The sequence below is a fragment of the Rhamphochromis sp. 'chilingali' genome (genome assembly GCF_963969265.1).
Source record: "Rhamphochromis sp. 'chilingali' genome assembly, chromosome: 11".
Classification (NCBI taxonomy): Eukaryota; Metazoa; Chordata; class Actinopteri; order Cichliformes; family Cichlidae; genus Rhamphochromis; species Rhamphochromis sp. 'chilingali'.
The window spans coordinates 38714707-38732083 of NC_137938.1; the positions used below are offsets into that span (position 1 = coordinate 38714707).

General features: G+C 50.6%; 3 protein-coding genes across 7 annotated transcripts in view; 2 read left to right on the forward strand and 1 right to left on the reverse strand.

Annotated features, from left to right (window-relative positions):
* The window catches only part of LOC308406448 (mothers against decapentaplegic homolog 4-like), a 33996-nt gene extending 24094 nt beyond the window's left edge, over positions 1-9902 (reverse strand). Inside the window, exon 1 of one of the 2 annotated variants that reach the window (XM_080897476.1) lies at positions 9888-9902. The gene's annotated coding sequence lies outside the window, so the exon portion shown is untranslated. Of the gene's footprint in view, positions 1-798; positions 917-9887 lie in introns of those variants that run through there. The other variant, XM_080897475.1, reaches the window with a different exon arrangement.
* Positions 107-11586, forward strand: LOC308406450 (uncharacterized protein). Of its 4 annotated transcripts, XM_080897481.1 has the most exons (7): positions 107-414; positions 859-958; positions 1042-1159; positions 1701-1875; positions 1996-2055; positions 4693-4963; positions 11459-11586. In XM_080897481.1, the coding sequence occupies exons 2-6, from the start codon at positions 894-896 to the stop codon at positions 4938-4940; spliced, it is 666 nt and encodes a 221-aa protein (XP_080753607.1). In that variant the 5' UTR covers positions 107-414; positions 859-893; the 3' UTR covers positions 4941-4963; positions 11459-11586. The 4 variants fall into 4 exon arrangements, with proteins under 4 accessions (XP_080753607.1, XP_080753605.1, XP_080753606.1 ...); XM_080897479.1 differs by lacking the exon at positions 11459-11586 and having other exon boundaries at positions 4693-5209; XM_080897480.1 differs by lacking the exons at positions 107-414; positions 11459-11586 and adding an exon at positions 498-704 and having other exon boundaries at positions 4693-5209.
* Positions 11587-16122: 4536 nt separating this feature from the next.
* On the forward strand, positions 16123-17377 carry gbp (glycogen synthase kinase binding protein). Its single transcript, XM_080897063.1, has one exon. The coding sequence runs from the start codon at positions 16489-16491 to the stop codon at positions 16939-16941; it is 453 nt and encodes a 150-aa protein (XP_080753189.1). The 5' UTR covers positions 16123-16488; the 3' UTR covers positions 16942-17377.

Here is a 17377-nt window from a genome sequence, read left to right on the forward strand (position 1 = left end):
AACATGTTTCTACACACATTCACCTGTGTGGGCTTCTGTGTTTGTGAGTCTGACACAGGTGTGTGTGCTGCTGACTTATAGATGTGAACTTGACCCCAGAGCGGGCCGTTAGCTGCGGTTAACCCGGACAGAGCGTGACTTTAACGGCGGTATGGCCTCTACATTTAGCGGCTGAGCTGTGAGAGAAACACCAGGTGCTGTTGCTCGCCTCACCGGAGCTCACCTAAAACCTGTGGAGAGGAATTAGTTGATCTGTAAAAACTAAACTTTGTAAAACTAATGCTAACAACAGCTTGTGGGTTAGCATTGCGCTTAATTAGCACGAGTGTTAGCAAGCGGAGGTGACCTTACAGTTAGTAACAGGTGTATCTGTTTTAAGCCGTGAGCTTCTCCCGGTAGGACGTTCAGATACAGGTAAGCGTGGGTGACGTATTATAACTGAACAGGTGAACTGTGGAAGCTAACGTTAGCTGTGAGCGCTGCTTTTTTTGCGCGGACACAAAATGGCGGGCCAGCGCCGCTTTAGCACAGAGCGAAATTGGAAATTTCCGTGTTACCTGCGGAAACTGAGAGCGCTCACAGACTGTGTTGAACACCACGAGGCCACTGAGGCCTCCTCTTAAATTCGGCTGACCTTTGAACCACGAAGCGAGATTAATTAAATTTTTATCTGCGTTTCCGGCTCAAAGACGGGAGATATCTGTGTGAGTTAAACAGCTGTGTAAATGAACAGGGTCGCGTGTGGGCTCTTTGAAGAATGCCGATATGAAGGCAGACATCAAGAAGTGGCAGTTTTACCGGAGCTGCTGCTTTTTCCGCTTTCCGTGCTGAATGAAGCTTTTTATCCTTTTGAATCAGGCGGCAGGTGAACAGGGTCCGGCATCCAGAGGCAGATGGAGTCATCAGAGCCAGGTTCGTTTCGCCCCAGAGGAACATCGACGGTGTCCCTGCACGAGCGGTGAGTTACCATGACCTCCTGCGTCCTGCAAAGTTAAAGGTCAGGCACACTGTGCTGACGTTCCCTCCTCTCTCTGTCGGCAGCTTCTCCAGAGTCCTGGTGGAACAGCAGACCTGCTCCAGGTTGCATCAGAGGGCATCCGCTGCCCTGCCCGTGGTCCTGCTGATGAAGTCAGCTCCCTTATCGCTGCTTCTTCCACAGGTGAGTCCCAGAGGGGTCACAGGTCACCTGTGAAGAAGGGCGGCCCAGGTGTTCATCGGAGGACCACCGGCCTGCTCGTCTGACACGCTGCAGCCGCCACGTGGAGTTGAAAACAGTGAAACCATCCCTGGCGCGATGGGGTCGTGAGGTGTTTGTGGGACCAAACCAGTGTGAGGTTTTGTTCGACATCCTCGTGAAATCAAACGACAGCGAGTCTGAAACTCTGTCGCAATCTTCTTCCCTCTTTGGTATAAACATGCACGCTCAGCGCAGGTAGAACAGTGTCTGGTTGGGGGGCGGGGTTAATGATGCATTTGGTGCAGAATTCCATGGCAACCTGTACTGGATAGTTACGATAAAGTCATTTTTGCCATCGTACGTGAAAAACCCGCGGTGCATCGAGTGCATTCGTTATATCGCCCACACGGGTCACCGCTGCGTCATCATAAGGGTTCTCAGCATGTGCACACTCGTCCGATTTTACAAGTGGATGGCGAGCTACTGCACCGTAAAAGCGAGCTGCTGTGTCTCTGTGTTGCAGGCTGCCGGGAGCTCTGAGAGGGCGGAGCATCGTCACCTGAGGAGGAAGAGGAGCGTCTGGACTCGACTCGGCTGGCAGCGGGTAACTCGCCGCCCGTCAGCCTCTGCGCATCAAGGCTTCTGGAGCTTCATGAACAAATACAGGTGGAGAGCGCGGGTCACCTCCACCTGCAGGCGTGAGTATCTGAAACACGGCGCGCAGTGGGCGGGGCAGCAGTGTGTGGCCTTCTTCGCTAGACTGAAGCTGCAGTAGAATTCTCACCTGTGCTCCACCTGTGCGTGCGTTTCCTCTGCAGGAGCAGTAGGTCTGAGCGGTCGACTCGGGAGGCGGAGCCAGCTGAGACCGCTGACCTCAGGTGAGTTTCTCAGCACAGCTTCATGCTGAGCTGTGGAGAAAAGGTTGGTGCGATTTGGCCTGTTAGGCGGGGTTAGGAGAGCTGCGCTCTGATTCGTGCATCTGATGGCACAGCTACTGTCTGCCAGTTAAATTCAAAGACGTTTAAATACAGCTGGAGGGCTGACCGCCAGGGGGGCGTGTCCCAGTAGCTCGACTAAGCTGACCCCTACTGAGTCAGAGCTTTGAAATCTCCCCTCCTCAAAGGTTAAATGTTTAGAGGTCAAAGGCCCTTTGCCAGAGGCTAACGGTTGCTCTGGTGCACTGGCTGTGTCCCAATTCAGGGTCTGCAGCCTTGACGGTGCTCAAGCACCACTAAGAAGTGCGAGGCCTGTGAAATGCAACCATGACACCAACTGCTGGAAGCATTTCAGACAGCTTTATTTGAAAGAAAGAAAGGAGAAAATCTTTTGTTCATGTGTTTGTTTTTACATGAGCTGTGTTTGATTAGCTGAGTATCTGAGACCACGGGACTGAAACATGATTGTTGGGCTTCATTCCTGTGCTGAACAGTCATTTAAGATTAGCTAGAAAATAACAATGAGCTGATGTTGTTCATGAGACTAAAGTCATCTCACTGTGGTAATTAAATATAATATGGCCAATATTATAGTTATTATTATATTATGATTCATTACAGCAGTGAGCTTGAACTCTACTTTGAGTAAAGATTCAAGTTGCAGTTATTTACATTTCCAATCACCTTAAATCTTCACTCAAAGACAGTCAAGCATGACAGTCAGGGGTCCTTTTGTCCCTCTGTGGGGGGAAACTCCCACTAGGTTTATATCTGGGACTCTCCACCATTTGACCTTAGAACTGAAGAAGCTTCTCGGATGAGAGGTGAAACGTCTTCAAGCAACTTAAAGAAGTCCAGACGCTTCTCTTTGCAAGCTCCTTTGACTACGATGACCTGGATGACTGAGAACCTTCACAGACACACGTTAAAGTCCGTTTGGCTCGACACCACCGAACAGAGGCAGCAATATAACACAGCTAACATTAACAGTGCAGTGAATCCTGCTTGTGCCGTGATGTTCAGGGGCCCGTTCTTCGTACCTCGCTTACTACATCCAAGACCAAATCATCGCGCTAACCGTGAGCTCGCTAATCCGGTTCCCTGAACACACCTGCTGTTGACGATCAGTACAGCTGGATGAAGTAATGTGAGATCACTGGGTGTCGTAGAAGGGGCTACGCATCGATAGTAGAAACATTGATCGGCAACCCTCTGATTGGTCGGCGAAAATGTCGAAGGAGCGCGCTCGGTATTTTCCGGCAGCAGAGCAAGAACTCTTGAGTGAGGGATTTCAGGAGTTTCAGAGTTTAATTAAAATGCAAGGGAACACTGCAAAGGCTGCAAAAGCAAGGAGAGAGGGCTGGCAGGAAGTTGCTGACAAATTAAACTCGTAAGTGATTTAATAATAACAATAATAATGGAGTGGATTGATATAGCGCTTTTCAAGGCACCCAAAGTGCTTTACAATGCCACTACTCATTCACTCTCACATTCACACACTGGTGGAGGCAGCTACAGTTGTAGCCACAGCTGCCCTGCGGCAGACTGACAGAAGCCAGGCTGCCATATCGCGCCATCGGCCCCTCTGGCCAACACCAGTAGGCGGTAGGGTAGATTTATTATATTACACTATATTATCCAATATTGGATAATATAGTGACTTATAATACAGACTGATAATACAGGACTGCAAACCGAGCAGCATCACTGACTTTCAGCTTGTGTTTGTGGATATATGACTGACTTTAATTATCCACAAAATCATCACATTCTCTGTCAGATTAAGCTCAGCTATTGAACGGCGCATATTTAAAGGCTTTAAAACCAAGTTAGTACAAACGTCGCTAATGTCACATGACTCTGCCGACATGTGGCCAACAGTCATGTTTTAATGTTCTTCATTATTAAACATTCGCACATAAATAAGTGACATCATATTCAGTACTTACTTAAAGTTTACTCTTCGGCCGCTCCGCTTCCGCCGTGTTTTCCGGCAAAATTATCCACACCCACCGCCGCGCTATGCATTCTGGGATATGTTGGGCCACGAAGTCTACACCGCCACAGCCTTAAAATTCAGGGAAATGAAGGACGCATTTGGATCAGCCTTTGAATTGGGACAGCCTTCGTTGTGCCACTGTGACGTAATCGGCCTTAAAATGCAGCCTTTAAGGCTGCAGACCCTGAATCGGGACACCGCCTCTATGGCTGGAGCTCGGGGTTACCTGTACCTAGTACAGAGGGGGAGGGGCTTCCACAGAACATTGCATGGTTATATTTACAGGCTCATGACTTTGTTCTGGCTTGGCTTTGACACCCAACAGGAAATGACCATGCGGGCCTTTATCCGCCCAGGAGGGAGGGGCCGAATGAGGGAGGGGCCTAAAGGGTCAGATAATAAAGAGATGAAGAAACTTCACGGTGTCTCTCAGGACACAAACGCACAAGAACCAACAGCAGGAAAACTAAAAGTGAATCATGTCTCCATGGAAACAAACCAAAGAGGGAGTGGCATTACATTGCTGACCTTTGACCTGCTGACTCCTGTTTGTGTAAATCTATCAATTTTGTTTCTGGCAGGACGAAGACGGCGCGGGGTAAAGCTGCGGATAGGCGGGGCCACCATTTCAAAGGGGCGTGGTGGCAGCAGAAAGGTGGTGCCAACGAAGAAGCAGCTGGACGCTGAGCTGGACGACTACATGTCCATGTCCCGGAGCCGACTGGACAAACAGCTGGACGACTACATGTCCACGTCCCGGAGCCGATTGGACGCCGAGCTGGACGAGTACATGTCGATGGCGGGACAGCCGCAGCCGCTGTGGGACTGAAACTGTGACGGGCGGGACCAAAGGTTTGTTCTTACTTTGGAACCGCCTCTCCAAGTGTACACGAGTTTTATTTGGTGACTGAAGGCCGCAGCTCTCAGGCTGCTGATTGGCTCCTGCTCTCAGGTGCATTAAGCATTTCTTTGTTTTCAAACCAGAGCGTTCAGTTTTCTGTTGGTTTGTATGTGTTCCTGAAGTGGTTGTGTGTCCTTCACTGACCCTCTGTGTGTTGGAATTTTTAATGGGTCGTTTGTAATTCTGAAGTTTTTGTTCCCAACATTTAAAAGAATAAAAGACGTTTGTTCGCTCTTGTCTGTACGCCGAGTCCTCAGGAGCAGTTCATCGATGTGTCTGTCCTCTCGGCCAATCATCATCTCTCCAGAGACGAGGCATCGGCGACCGTTCGGTCACGAGCTGCACGTGTGCACTTCAGGTTACAAATCCACTTTGAGCTCCAAAAACCAAAATGCAGAAGCGGCGTCGACGAGGCCGCGAGCTGGGCGCCACTCCTCACTGAGCTCAGGTCAGCTGATGAGGAGTCGCCCCTGCTGGTAGGTTTGAAGTGCTTCGCATTTAAATGGGCTGAAGGAGGCGAGGTCGCTACAGATGCATCACCGACTTCCAGGCTACGTCCACAGTAATGCGTTTTCGTTTTTTGAAAACATTTTCTCTCCGTTTTGGCGTCCCGTCCACACTGAGGCGGCGTTTTCCGTGAACGAAAGCGCGGCGTTTTCAAAACGCTGTCGAAAACAAAAAGATTTGAAAACAGTGCTTCGCGTCGCAGTGTGGACAGCAAAAACGCAAACTTTCTAAAACGATGACGCATGTTAGTCATGTGATGCAGTCATGTGGCCAATTAAACAAAGGTAGTGGAGGGCGTTACACAGCAGCTGTTCTGTTTGACAGCCCTGTTAAAGATGAACATCAGTCTGCACGCGCTCCAAAAAGCTTTTCCTCAAATTCTTTAACTCTCACTCGCTTTTGCAACTTTGTACTTTTGTGTTACTCGCAGCAACGACTCCACCTCACTGAGTCCATTTAACAAACTCGCTGCTTTTCCTCCACATTGATAGATTTGAAAACGGCGTTTTCAGGCGGAAACGCCGTTTTCAAATCTATCCGGGCCAGTGTGGACGTAGCCTCAGGAGACTGAACCCTCGAGACCGTTTTACCCTTCCTGTCATGTGACTCCTGTCATGTGACTCCTCTGGTGCTGGACGTTCGTGTTAAACAGGGTTTCTGATGATGAGCTCAGGCTTCTCCTGCATGTGCATGATGTCAGGCAGGACGTTTTCAAAGGTCTTCACCTTCCTGCTGGTTAGTGGGAGGAGCTAAACTGTCTCGTTTGACACAGATGAGGTTTTCTTGTCATGTACAGATAAACAGTGTAGCCACATTGACCCATAATGAAACTGTTTAGCTTTACATGAGCAGATAGAAAGTGTGCAGCTGAAAGAAGCAGCTCGAACGAGCCGTGCGCAGATTCTCAGACTGAAGCGTCAGATAGGACGCACACATTTCTGACACGCGATTGAACAGAAGAGCCTTAAAAGCTGAGATCATGTGATCAGGAGCAAAAGTTCCTGTCTTATCTGTATTTAGCTGGAGGAAGCTGTGGTTCAACCACTGTTTGATTTCTGACAATTATTCAAACAAGACAATTTATAGAACTCAGAAGCTTTGAAAGAGCAGAACACCTGATGCCATCAGCACAGAGATGACAGGAGATGCTGTGGTCTCATCATTTGTCCTGGAGGCAGAACTGGACCTCGCCACATCCTTGAGGTGGCAGAGCTGATGACAACACTTGATTCACACAGACGGTAAAAGATGTCTCTGATAGATACGATATTTAAAACAACACCAGTAATCCCGAACAGGCCTTTGATCCAGTATAACCAGTACGGTGTACTCTCCAGAGTCTGCTGCCATCAACATGTCACCACACACTTTAAGTAAAGCTGTTTCAGTGCAGTTTGTGGGAACCAGACTGGAAAATGTCCAGAACATCGTTTTTCTCCAAAACGTTGGTTCAACTACAGAAGCTGGGAGCTGAGCCAGTATCAAGAGACGTGTTGGTTATTTCCAGTTGAGACCAGTAGACTCAAACACACTGATGTCCTGTAAGGCGCAACGTGTGCGGCAAGTCAGCTGACGTGCACGCACAGTTTAGAGCAGGGGCGTCAAACTCAAGGCACACGTCAGGTCGCGGGCCAAACAAGATAAACATTCACTGAACACAAACTGTTTTTTAAACATAAATATGAATAAAACAGACAGGAATATTATTCCAGATTAAATAAACTTAAAAAAATAAACTTTATCTTTAAATATTTTGCTCTTCATAAAAATATATCCTGTCAAAATTATGCAAGTTAGAAATAAGGACATGCTGCCAAAACCTAAGGAAAAGTAAATGAGAGCAAACACAAGGTTGGAGCCGCAGGAGTGGAGCTGCAGGAGTGGAGCTAATAAACTGTGCGGCCATTCAGTGTCTTTCCCTGAGTGCATCATTACACTGCAGCTGCATCTGAATCTGCACAGGTGCAGCTCAGCAAAGTGCGCTGACTTGGTTCAACATGACTTGGCAACAGGGAAAGTGAGGCAGGCTGCACTGGTGCATTAGTGACAGCTTCACTGCATCATACATGTCCATGAACTGACAGGTTTCCTTGCTGAGCTCAAAAACTCTATTGAGAACTTTTATCCCCACTCAGCCAGCAGAGCTCTGCATGAAGGAATGTCAGCAAACTCTGAATCTACTTCCCACATAAAAGACTGAAACTGACGGTGATTTAAACTTTTAGCTCAGATCAAATGTACGGTCTGCGTCACGGTGATCATTACATGCTGCCGCTGTCACTTGATGCTCGGGTACCAGCCTTGCTCTGACCACGAAGGACCGCCGAACTGAAACTGTGAGTGCTGCTCTGACCTCTGACCCCTGACCCTGCAGCGATAGATGTTCTACATCTGTAAACAAGAGCACTGACCAGCTCTCTGTCCTCCCACCCTCACCTCGTCCTGCAGGACAGCAGAGAAGGAGCTTGAGACGGACGCTGAGGGAGAAACAGGTACCGGAGCTGAGTGCAGCTCAGGTGTGACGCTCAGTTCACCTACTTAAGTAACCGAGCGTCGAGGAGGAAACACGGCGGCTTTAATCGGATTGGACAGATTTCCTCCGACCCTCGCGTTCATTCCTCACGCCACGCCCACACAGCCAGGACTTTACCTGTGACATCATCTTAAACGCCACACCAGGGGGAGGGTCTATGGACATTCTTTGCTGCGTCTTCACCTCAGCGCAACTGGAGACCACAGACTGTATATAAAAGATGGCTTGTTTGTGGACATCGGAGGAAGTGAAGCTGTTGGCGGTTTGGTGTGTGTCTGTAGGCGGGCTCTGATCTTACCTGCTAGACCCTGACACGCTGAGCCTTCACGTGATTCTCACTTAATTTTTCAGGTGAGGCCACCTGTTGGGTGTTTCAGGTGTGACTCTGTCACTAAACGGTTAATCTGCCTCCTGAAACACTTAATCTTTTCCTCATGTAGAAGAATTACAGAAACATCACTGATGACTCGCCTGAAGAGGCGGTACCTCTTCAGGTATTACAGTATTTGTGTAGCATGTCTGAGCTGACGGGCAGGAGAATATCACCTGTTTCCAGAACTCGCCTGTCGTTGGATGGCGACAGTTTTGTTTTGTTGCTGTTTCTTTGCACAGAGGCATCGTCACAGCTCGTACCTTCAAAACGAAGCAACCGTAATCAGGGTAAAGGTCACCTCCTCACTGAAGGGGGCGCCGTTTATCAACGGTAAAGCTCAGAGAGCCATGTGCACGATGGCGTCTGTTCAGCTGGAGTCGCTCCACAGTGGACGTGAAATAGAAATGTTTATATTTAACCAATGATATCAATAAAAAGTTATTATTTATTAGAATTATCAGCAGAAAATAATCAGGCTGGACTTTAAACACCATCATCATCATCGTCACCATGACTGGTTTCTCGTTTGTTTGTTTAAGGCCTTGAGCTAAAAACAAATGTGACATTTAAATGGATTAAAATAGAACCGTGGGCCCCGTGTGAGGAGTGGATCACGTGTCCTGGGTTGACCCCGACCAGAGCGGCGAACCCGCTCAACTCTGACACCTGACCCAGTCTCCGGGTGCCAGCTGGCCTCAGACCCCCCCCCCCCCCACTGCCGCCTCACACGGGATGTGACAGCACTGAAACTCGAGCAGCGACGACGTCCTCTGCGTGTCATCCGCTCACGGCTACTTTTATTTTTCGTGGATTCAAAAAACGCCTCCATCCCCGCTCCCGTCACCTTCACCAAGCGTGCCTGTCTGCTCTGAAACCATCCAGGACTCTTTCGTATCTCCAAGAGCGCCTGAACGCTGCTGCAGGATTGCTCTCCCCCCGCTTCAGGACACCTACACCAGGAGATGCCGGACTAGAGCAGCGCAGATACTGAAGGACCCGTCCCATCCTGGCAACAAACTGTTCTAACTTCTGCAATCTGGTAGAAGGTTCCGCATCTTCCGGGCAAGGACAGAGAGACTCAAGAGGAGCTTCTATCCCCAAGCCATCCAGGCCCTAAACACACACACCCGCCCTCTCACATCATCTATAATTGACTGAGACAGGACTCTTCCAGACACTAAACCAAGGCACAATGTACATTTCAATTCCTTTAATTTTAAATCTGTTTATATTGTCTATCCTGTAAAATAGTCAGATATCTATTCATATTAATGTACAGAATTCACCTGCTTGCTGCTACTACTGCACATTCACCCAATGTGTATATACTATATGTAGATATATATAATGTTCTTCCTCTACACCCCCCCCCCCCCAATTTTTGCACATGTTGAGGAGCGTGTCAGGCTACATTTCACTGTGTGTTATACTTGTATAACTATGCATGTGACAAATAAAGAACCTTGAACCTTGAACCGAGCGCTGCACACGATGGGCGCAGCGGCGAGGTCACGAGACGCTCCCAGGCAGGACAGCGGGCTCCCTGTCAGGAGACACGTAGAGTCTGTTCTGACCTGAAGGAAAGATCTGGAAGCAAAGATGAAGTGATGGATGAAGGTGATGAAATGGGTGTGACGATGGCAGCTCACGTTTGAGTTCACGCTCAGAAGACGTTTTCGGACCAAGAGCTGACCTGAGAGCGGCTCCGCCTCCTTGATCCCTGACGTCAGGATACTCACACATCTGATCGCTCACACACAACAACACGTGTTTAGAAACACTCGGCGTGGGTCACATGATATCAGGAGCCTCAGCAGCAGGTTATTTCTGTCCCGCACGCTGTCTGCAGTCCTTCTAGGAAGCTGGCAGCTGGAGTGTCTGGATTTAGACGCTGAGCACATCCACGGCATGACGCTGCAGATTCCTCTGCTGCTCTGCACCTGCATGGGTGACCAATCAGAGCTGAGGAGGCGGGGTTACAGAAGTTCAACTTCCTGTTCCCTAGCCAGAAACAGGCGGTCTCTTACGAGACCGCTGCCAAAACGTTCTTCTCGGGACATGTTGGTGAAGCTGAGAGAAAACGTTTAAACAACACGAAATGTTGGTCAGAATCAAACGGTGTGAATTAAAGATTGTTTGAACTCCAGCTGCTGCAGATGTTTCAGTGGCTGGTGCTGTGGGCTGGACTCGGGGAATCGACGCCCACTCGTGCAGCTGCTCTCCGTGTGCTGCTCCAAGCCTTCATCATCATCGTGACCACGACACTGATGATGATGATGATGATGATTCTGTTACTGTTGTTCTCGCAGTCTCAGATGCTGGACCTGCACTGTGTCCCTGTGGCCAGCAGGTGGCGCTTCTGTCTTTAGCCTGTTGGTTGGTGGGAACTGGAGCTGCAGGTGCTGCTGGTTTCTGCTGGTTTCTGCTGGTTTCTGGATAACTTAAAATGAATTAGTTCAATTCGGGCTGGGAGATGCTCCTGCAGCTGTTTGATCAACATGACTGTAAAAACCTGATTACACAGTTTGAGTTCTTCTTGTTTTTATGATGAGATGACTTTTTGTCTGTCGTCTCTCTGGTTTCTTGCCCTCTGACCTTTGAAAGCAGGGCTTCACCTGTCTGTATAAAGTTGTGATTCCTTATTTGGCAGCGAGCAGACGATTGGTCCTGCAGCGCTCTCTCTGGCCCATGTGCTCCGCCTCAGTCTCAACAATAACAAAAACAACTTCAACCGTTTTGGCTGCAAGAGAGGGAAGTGGGGCAGTGGCGTGTTCTCAGAAACTGAGACTGAAGCGAGTCGGTGTCCAGAGGAACAGGCCGGCGGATAACAGCTGGCCTCGGCCTTCAGTTTGTGTGCAGCGTGACGCTTTAACACAGCTGCTCGAGGCGTGCTCATCAGTGTATTTGTTTTGAGGGCTTTGTGTTTCTTTGAGTCTTTCTTTTCCTCTGTCTTCAGTTCACTTCCTGTTTTATTTTGAAGACCAGATTATGTGTTTTTACTTCCTTCCTCTGTTCTTGTTCCCACCTGTGCAGGTGTGAGGTCACCTGTTGGCACTGCGTTGCGTGGCGGCGTGCAGCCAGCGTCTTTCCTCAGAGCTGCTGCGTTCCTCAGGTGGAAATGCACTGAGCAAGCGTCCAATCACAGTCGTCGTCAGCTCAACCTGCGGGTACGTTTCTGGTTTCAGACAGAGCAGGAACTGAGGGGCTGGATAGAGCAGCAGTGTCAAATAAAGAAGCATTATTGTGAACTGTGACTCATACAAAGCTGCTCTGATAGGGTTTGACAACAAAATGAGCAGTCCACCTTAAAGTCCACCTTAAAAACCGTTGAGAGCAGGTGAGGAACACCCTCTCAGACCCTCCATCTGACACCGTGTGTGTCACTGGGAAAGCTCAACGTGCAGGGTGTGTTCACACACGTATGCATACATACCCGGGGTGTGTTATATAACTGTAGAGGTGTCGCCCCATCAGTCATATCAGCTCTGTTTATCAATCCCACAATGCCCCGGGGCTGCTGAGGAGAACCCCTCACCGCTCACGTACATCCACGCTCACACACAAAGCACGTGGTGTGTGTGGCGGTTTCATGCACTGTTATGTAATCCATGTTTTTACTTGTGGCAGAGCACAGGGTTCAGCTTCAGCCTGATGGAAATGCTGACTTCAGTACAAACATGGCGGAACCAGCAGGAGGGCGGGGCCGACGGCGATTTAATGACAGTCATTAAACGTCCACCGTACACAATGACAGAGTTTACTCAGAGGCTTCACCTCAGCGTGACCGCAGCTCACTGCAGTTCCTCTGGTGTCCAGCAGAGGCAGCAGTGAGTCAGACCCCACAGACATTGTTCAATAAACATGTTTACAGTCTGAAGCAGACGCTGCGCCTTTCTCTGGATGATTTCCACCTTCATAACACCTGTGCGGGGGAAGAGGTTTCGAAAACTCACCTGTGTGCATTATTAGAGGCGTGGTCTCTTTGACTGACAGGCAGCTGTAGCTGTTAGCCGTCTGGACCCTGTTTGTGCTGCTGGAGCCTCCTCTGACCAATGACACGGCTGCTGTGAGGGTACTGTATTAACAGAGCGCCTGAGAAAGCTGAGCTCTGGTTTTAATGAGTGAAATTCGAGGCTTTTGATTGGATGGTGCTGATTAGCAGGTCTCTGTGTGTATGATGCGATGTTTGTCGCTCAGAGCGAGGAGCGGGCGAGCTGCTAATCTGCTGTAATGAGAGGATTTAATGGGAGTCATGTGACATGTTTGTTTTCGGTCTGACTGACAGGAAGCAGATATCATCTGCCGTCTCCATCTGGGCTCTGACCTCACCGCCCCAGAGTGCGAGTGGGGTGGAGTCGGCTGATCTGGGGGCTCAGTGCACGTTGAAACAGAGAGGAGTGTCTATAGACTTTTGGCCGGCCGAGTAAAGCTGAAGGAGGCTTGTTTGCTTTCTGCTCGCCTCGCCTTCTCTGTGTTTACAACTGCAGGGACTCATAAATCCTGTGATATCACTTCCTGCCATGTGCAGCCGCCTCACATTCCTCGTGGAGCGGGGGAGCTTCCCCCTCTCTCTGAATGAGGAAACAAACTCGGAGAACCCGAGCTGCTGGCGGCGCTCCCACTGCTATCAAAGTTGATCCTCCGGGGGCGGGGGGGGGGAGCCGATGACCACAGCCAGCAGGAGGGAACCAAACACAACACACACTGTGAACCAGGAGCTGACTGAGTCCAAACCTGGGATTCAAAAACAAATTCACTGAAATGAATCCTCCAATCAGCACCCAGAAACCACTGCGTTTAACACCGCAGGGCTTCCTGTCAGTAACCTTGCAGTTCACCTAGGGGGCGCTCTGGCATGTTTCTCAAGCTCAACGGCTAAAACAAAGATTATTTTAGTTTCCAGGAAACCAGCCTGGAATAAACCACCAGTCCCGCAGTTCCTCTGGTGCCCAGCAGATGCAGCAGTGAGCCAGTCCCCACAGACTCCCGTGTCACCGTTGGCATGTTCATGATGTGAAGCAGCCGCTGCTTTGGTCTCTGGGTGTTTTAATGATGTCAGCTGGCTCTGAGATGGCCCTGCTGATCCTACACAAACACAGGAGCGCACAGCCAAACCCTCGCTGGCTGCAGCAGAGGGGGCGACCTCTGAAACAGCCTCACTCAGGTGTTGACGTGCAGACAGGAAGCACTCGGTGCGCCGCTTTATTGCACGGTTCACATTAACAGTGTGAGGTTCTGCTGTCGGCATGAACATGGCTCCATGTGAAACTTTCACCTGCGAGGACGTGCTTTCATCACAGCGAGCTCTCATTTTCACTCTGACCTGGTTTTTATAAACATGTAATAGACATGTTATACCTGACAGCAGGCTGAGCTAACTGATTCACTCTGAAGGTTCGACCTTTACTCTGAAAATCCAGCGTTACACACAAATCTGGCTTCAGCCAGTCTGACCTGACACGTTACAAACAACGCTTGTAACGTATCATGTGTCTGTGTTTACAAATCGGACGTAATAAGCAAGGGGCGGAGCTGGCTGTGAAACCTCACTGGTGAGGCCTTGTGATTGACAGGTCTCTCATAAGAATGAAGACTTCAGATGTTTCTGCACTGCCTTCAGTTTCCAGAGCGTCCATGTTTCATCCTGCCAGTCTGTCGTTGGTGACGTCATTGTTTGAGCACGTCAGAGTTTGGGGGCAGTCCCCAGGTGACTGTGACGCACAGGAAGGAGGTGCTTGGATATCTGTGGGAGAACTATGATTGGTCAGCAGTAAGCATGAAAACATGAAGGCATCGGGACTGATGTAGTGCAGTGGTGCTAGCAGGACCCAACCACTCCAACGTCAAAACCTAACCCTGACCAATCAGATCATCGGACGGGACACAGGTGGAACAGGTGGCAGAGTGTGCTGTGTCAAAGGGGGTGTCCAAATTCATGGGCTGCATCCTCCTGAGGACGGGTTTGTAGGCCGATTACGTCACAGCGACGCGCCGAGGGCTGTCCGAATTCGTAGACTCCTCCGAATGCAGCCGACAAATGCGTCCTCCTTTTCCCCGAATTTGAAGGATGGGTCGGGTGTGTCCTTCGTGGCCTACCATATCCCAGAACTCATAGCGCGGCCCAGCCAAACTCTAGTTTCCGGCGATGGCGGCCGCTACTAAGTTTTAAAATTACTCTTATTAATCTTTCTGGGTCACAAAATAAACTTTTAACACATTTTCAGATGAGAAAGTAGCAGTGTAAACATCAACTATCTGCTCGGTGTATCAAGACACCACATATTTGCAAAAGTGCTTCGACGTTTTCAGAGACGTCTTCTACCCACCAGCTCGATAGCTAGCCGGGAGCTCGAGGGTCACTGGAGCCGCAGAGAACGGCACAACTCCCGGCACATCATGTTCAGATCACCGCGGACTTTCGCTTCTCAGGTTAAACGTGATATATGAGTCACTTAGACAACCTAAAAATGTTATTGTTGGGCTTTTCTCAGTGTTTTATTTGTTCGTGAGTAAATCAGTTTGGCTGAGATTAAAGTTATTAGATTAGATTAAACGTTATTAATCCATCGGGTGATTTTCACACAGCTGAATAAACGTCAAACAGAAAGCTGATTAAACAGAAGTGTGAGACGGTCGAGAATTTACCCCAGTGTCCTGTTATATTTTAGATATCGAGGAGCAGACGGCCGAGTTTATTAAACTCCACCGAGACAGCGGTGACACAGATCTGAAGGCTAGACCGTCCAATTTCACAGCCGTTTACTTCCAGCCTACCCGACCTTCTGAGGACCCGGCCACGTAGACTGCGAAGGCCGGGTCCTCAGGAGGATGCAGCCCATGAATTTGGACACGACTAAAATCTTCAAACATCATTCACAACGCCTCACTGTGAGGTCATCGCTGCTTGGCCCGAACGAAACCTTGAGAATGTTCTAGAACATGTATGTTAGAACGTGTATATTACAAGATGGACGCCCGCTGCCAAGCTCAGGTGTGAGTGAGGACAGCGGGATTGTGATAAGTTGAGCGCGTTCATCAGAGGACGGCAGACAGGTGAAGAGTACCCGTGTTTCACCTGCTCACCTGAACTGAGAGTGACTTCATCATTGCTCTGCTGATTACACATTTCAAATAAACTTTATTGGCTCACAGCCTGAAACGGTTCCTTTACAGCTCGCGCTTTATTTAAACATGGTCCAAAGACACTCAGAGCCAAAGAATGTGCTGCTGTTTCAGGAAGTGGTGACTGTTTTTACACACACACGGAGGAAACCTCAGCCGAGCGCTCTGATTGGCTGCTGCACCACGTGTCTGCAGTGATAGTAGCTCCTTTTACGGTGGTGAGGCTCGTTGGCGACGGAGCATCAGGTTCAGACCGGCTGCTACTTCTCAGAAACAAACGTACACCGTGTTCCCGCGCGCGCGCGCGCACACACACACACGGGACCTCCACCATAACAACAGTGATTTGAGTTTCCTGCCATGTTAATAAAGTTTATTGAATGGGGGACAGGAAGACAAACCGGAAACACTCCGGGATGATTTTATACGGGTGCAGAAGCGCGTGCCACCTTCACCTGAAGGCTCCCACAGTTCAGTGGACTCGTGAACGCGCATGGGCTAGCAGACAGCAGGGGGTAGCGTGTGCGCATGCTCCTCTGTGAGTGTCACACGGACTCGGGCCTTTGTTTGTTTTGCCTGCACACGCGCCGTTATGTAACGTCCGCGACGGCGGAGCGGCCCAATGCGCGCGGGGCCGGGGGGGCGGGACGGGAAGGCCCCGATTCGCGGGGCTCCGGTGCTCTCGTCCGGAGCTCTGGCACCGGAGCAGCAAGAGCGCGCCTGAGTGGATTAAGAGTAAACCGGAGCCTCGGCGCCGCGCTGTCGGGATCGGCTCTGTGTTTGGGTTCGCCCTGCTCCCCCGCCTCTTCGGGCACTTGGTACAGTCCGCAGCGCGTCAGCCATTGTTTACAAATGAACTGAGAGAGCAGCGAGGACACCGAGCACCCACACAGCACCGACCCGCACCAACACAACGAAGGACCAGACGGAGGACAGCCGCCATGCCGTGCCGGAAGCATGACTACCTGCTGCTGGAGCAGTCGGTGACCGTGGACTCAGCGGAGGTGGACGCACTGGTGACGCGGATCGGAGAGGCGCTGCAGCTGCACGGCTCCGCCCAAACGCCGGTGTCGGTGAGCCGTCTGCACGGCCTCGCCGGCGGCCCCGGGACCAAACCGGCGGCCGGCGGTGCAGGGGCTCCAGCGCAGGCGCGGACCGGCTGCTGCATGCGGCTCCGGAGCCGCCGCGGGCCGCGGGCCGGCGGCAGGCCGAGCCCGTACGGCGTGCCCGGCTCCGGAGACTCGGACTGGGACCGGATCCGCCCCTGGAACCGAAAGCGGCTCGGCGGGACGGAGGACGACCCGCACCGGCTGCTACAGGAGCTGCTGCTCTCCGGGAACCTGATCAAGGAGGCCGTGAGGCGGTTGCAGCTGTCCGCGGACTGCGGAGACTGAGCCCGGACACCGGGCACGGACTCACACCTGAGCCACTCACCGGAAACTCCGCTCGGACTTTTTCTAATTTCTCCGTTTGGTCGCGAGGCCGGCAGCTAGCTGAGCTATGCTAATGATGTTTATGTTTGACTGGGGGGGGGTGCTCACCTTGAGGCCAGGTAAAGGTGAGGTTGCTGCCAGGCACACATGTGGCTGCTCTCTGCTTCACGAGGAAATGAGCAGCTGGGTTTGTTTACAGTCTCATGGTGGGGTTTTACCTGCACAGGTAGGGGGCCGGGCTGCCCCTTGGGCCTGTGTGGGCTCAGGTGCTCTCACCTGTGGGAACTCCCAGCAGGACTTGTGTTGTTGTACTTTTTGTTGTGTGAAGAATGCCTCTGCTCCGTACCGGAGTACCTGCCGTTCCTGAGTATTCAGGCTTTTGTTGTCTTAATAAACT

Coding starts and splice junctions, on each gene's coding strand:
- LOC308406450 (XM_080897481.1), top strand. CDS start 894: ATGGAGTCATCAGAGCCAGGTTCGTTTCGCCCCAGAGGAACATCGACG. Junction 959..1,041: donor ACGGTGTCCCTGCACGAGCG/GTGAGTTACCAT, acceptor CTCTGTCGGCAG/CTTCTCCAGAGTCCTGGTGG. Junction 1,160..1,700: donor TATCGCTGCTTCTTCCACAG/GTGAGTCCCAGA, acceptor TCTGTGTTGCAG/GCTGCCGGGAGCTCTGAGAG.
- gbp (XM_080897063.1), top strand. CDS start 16,489: ATGCCGTGCCGGAAGCATGACTACCTGCTGCTGGAGCAGTCGGTGACC.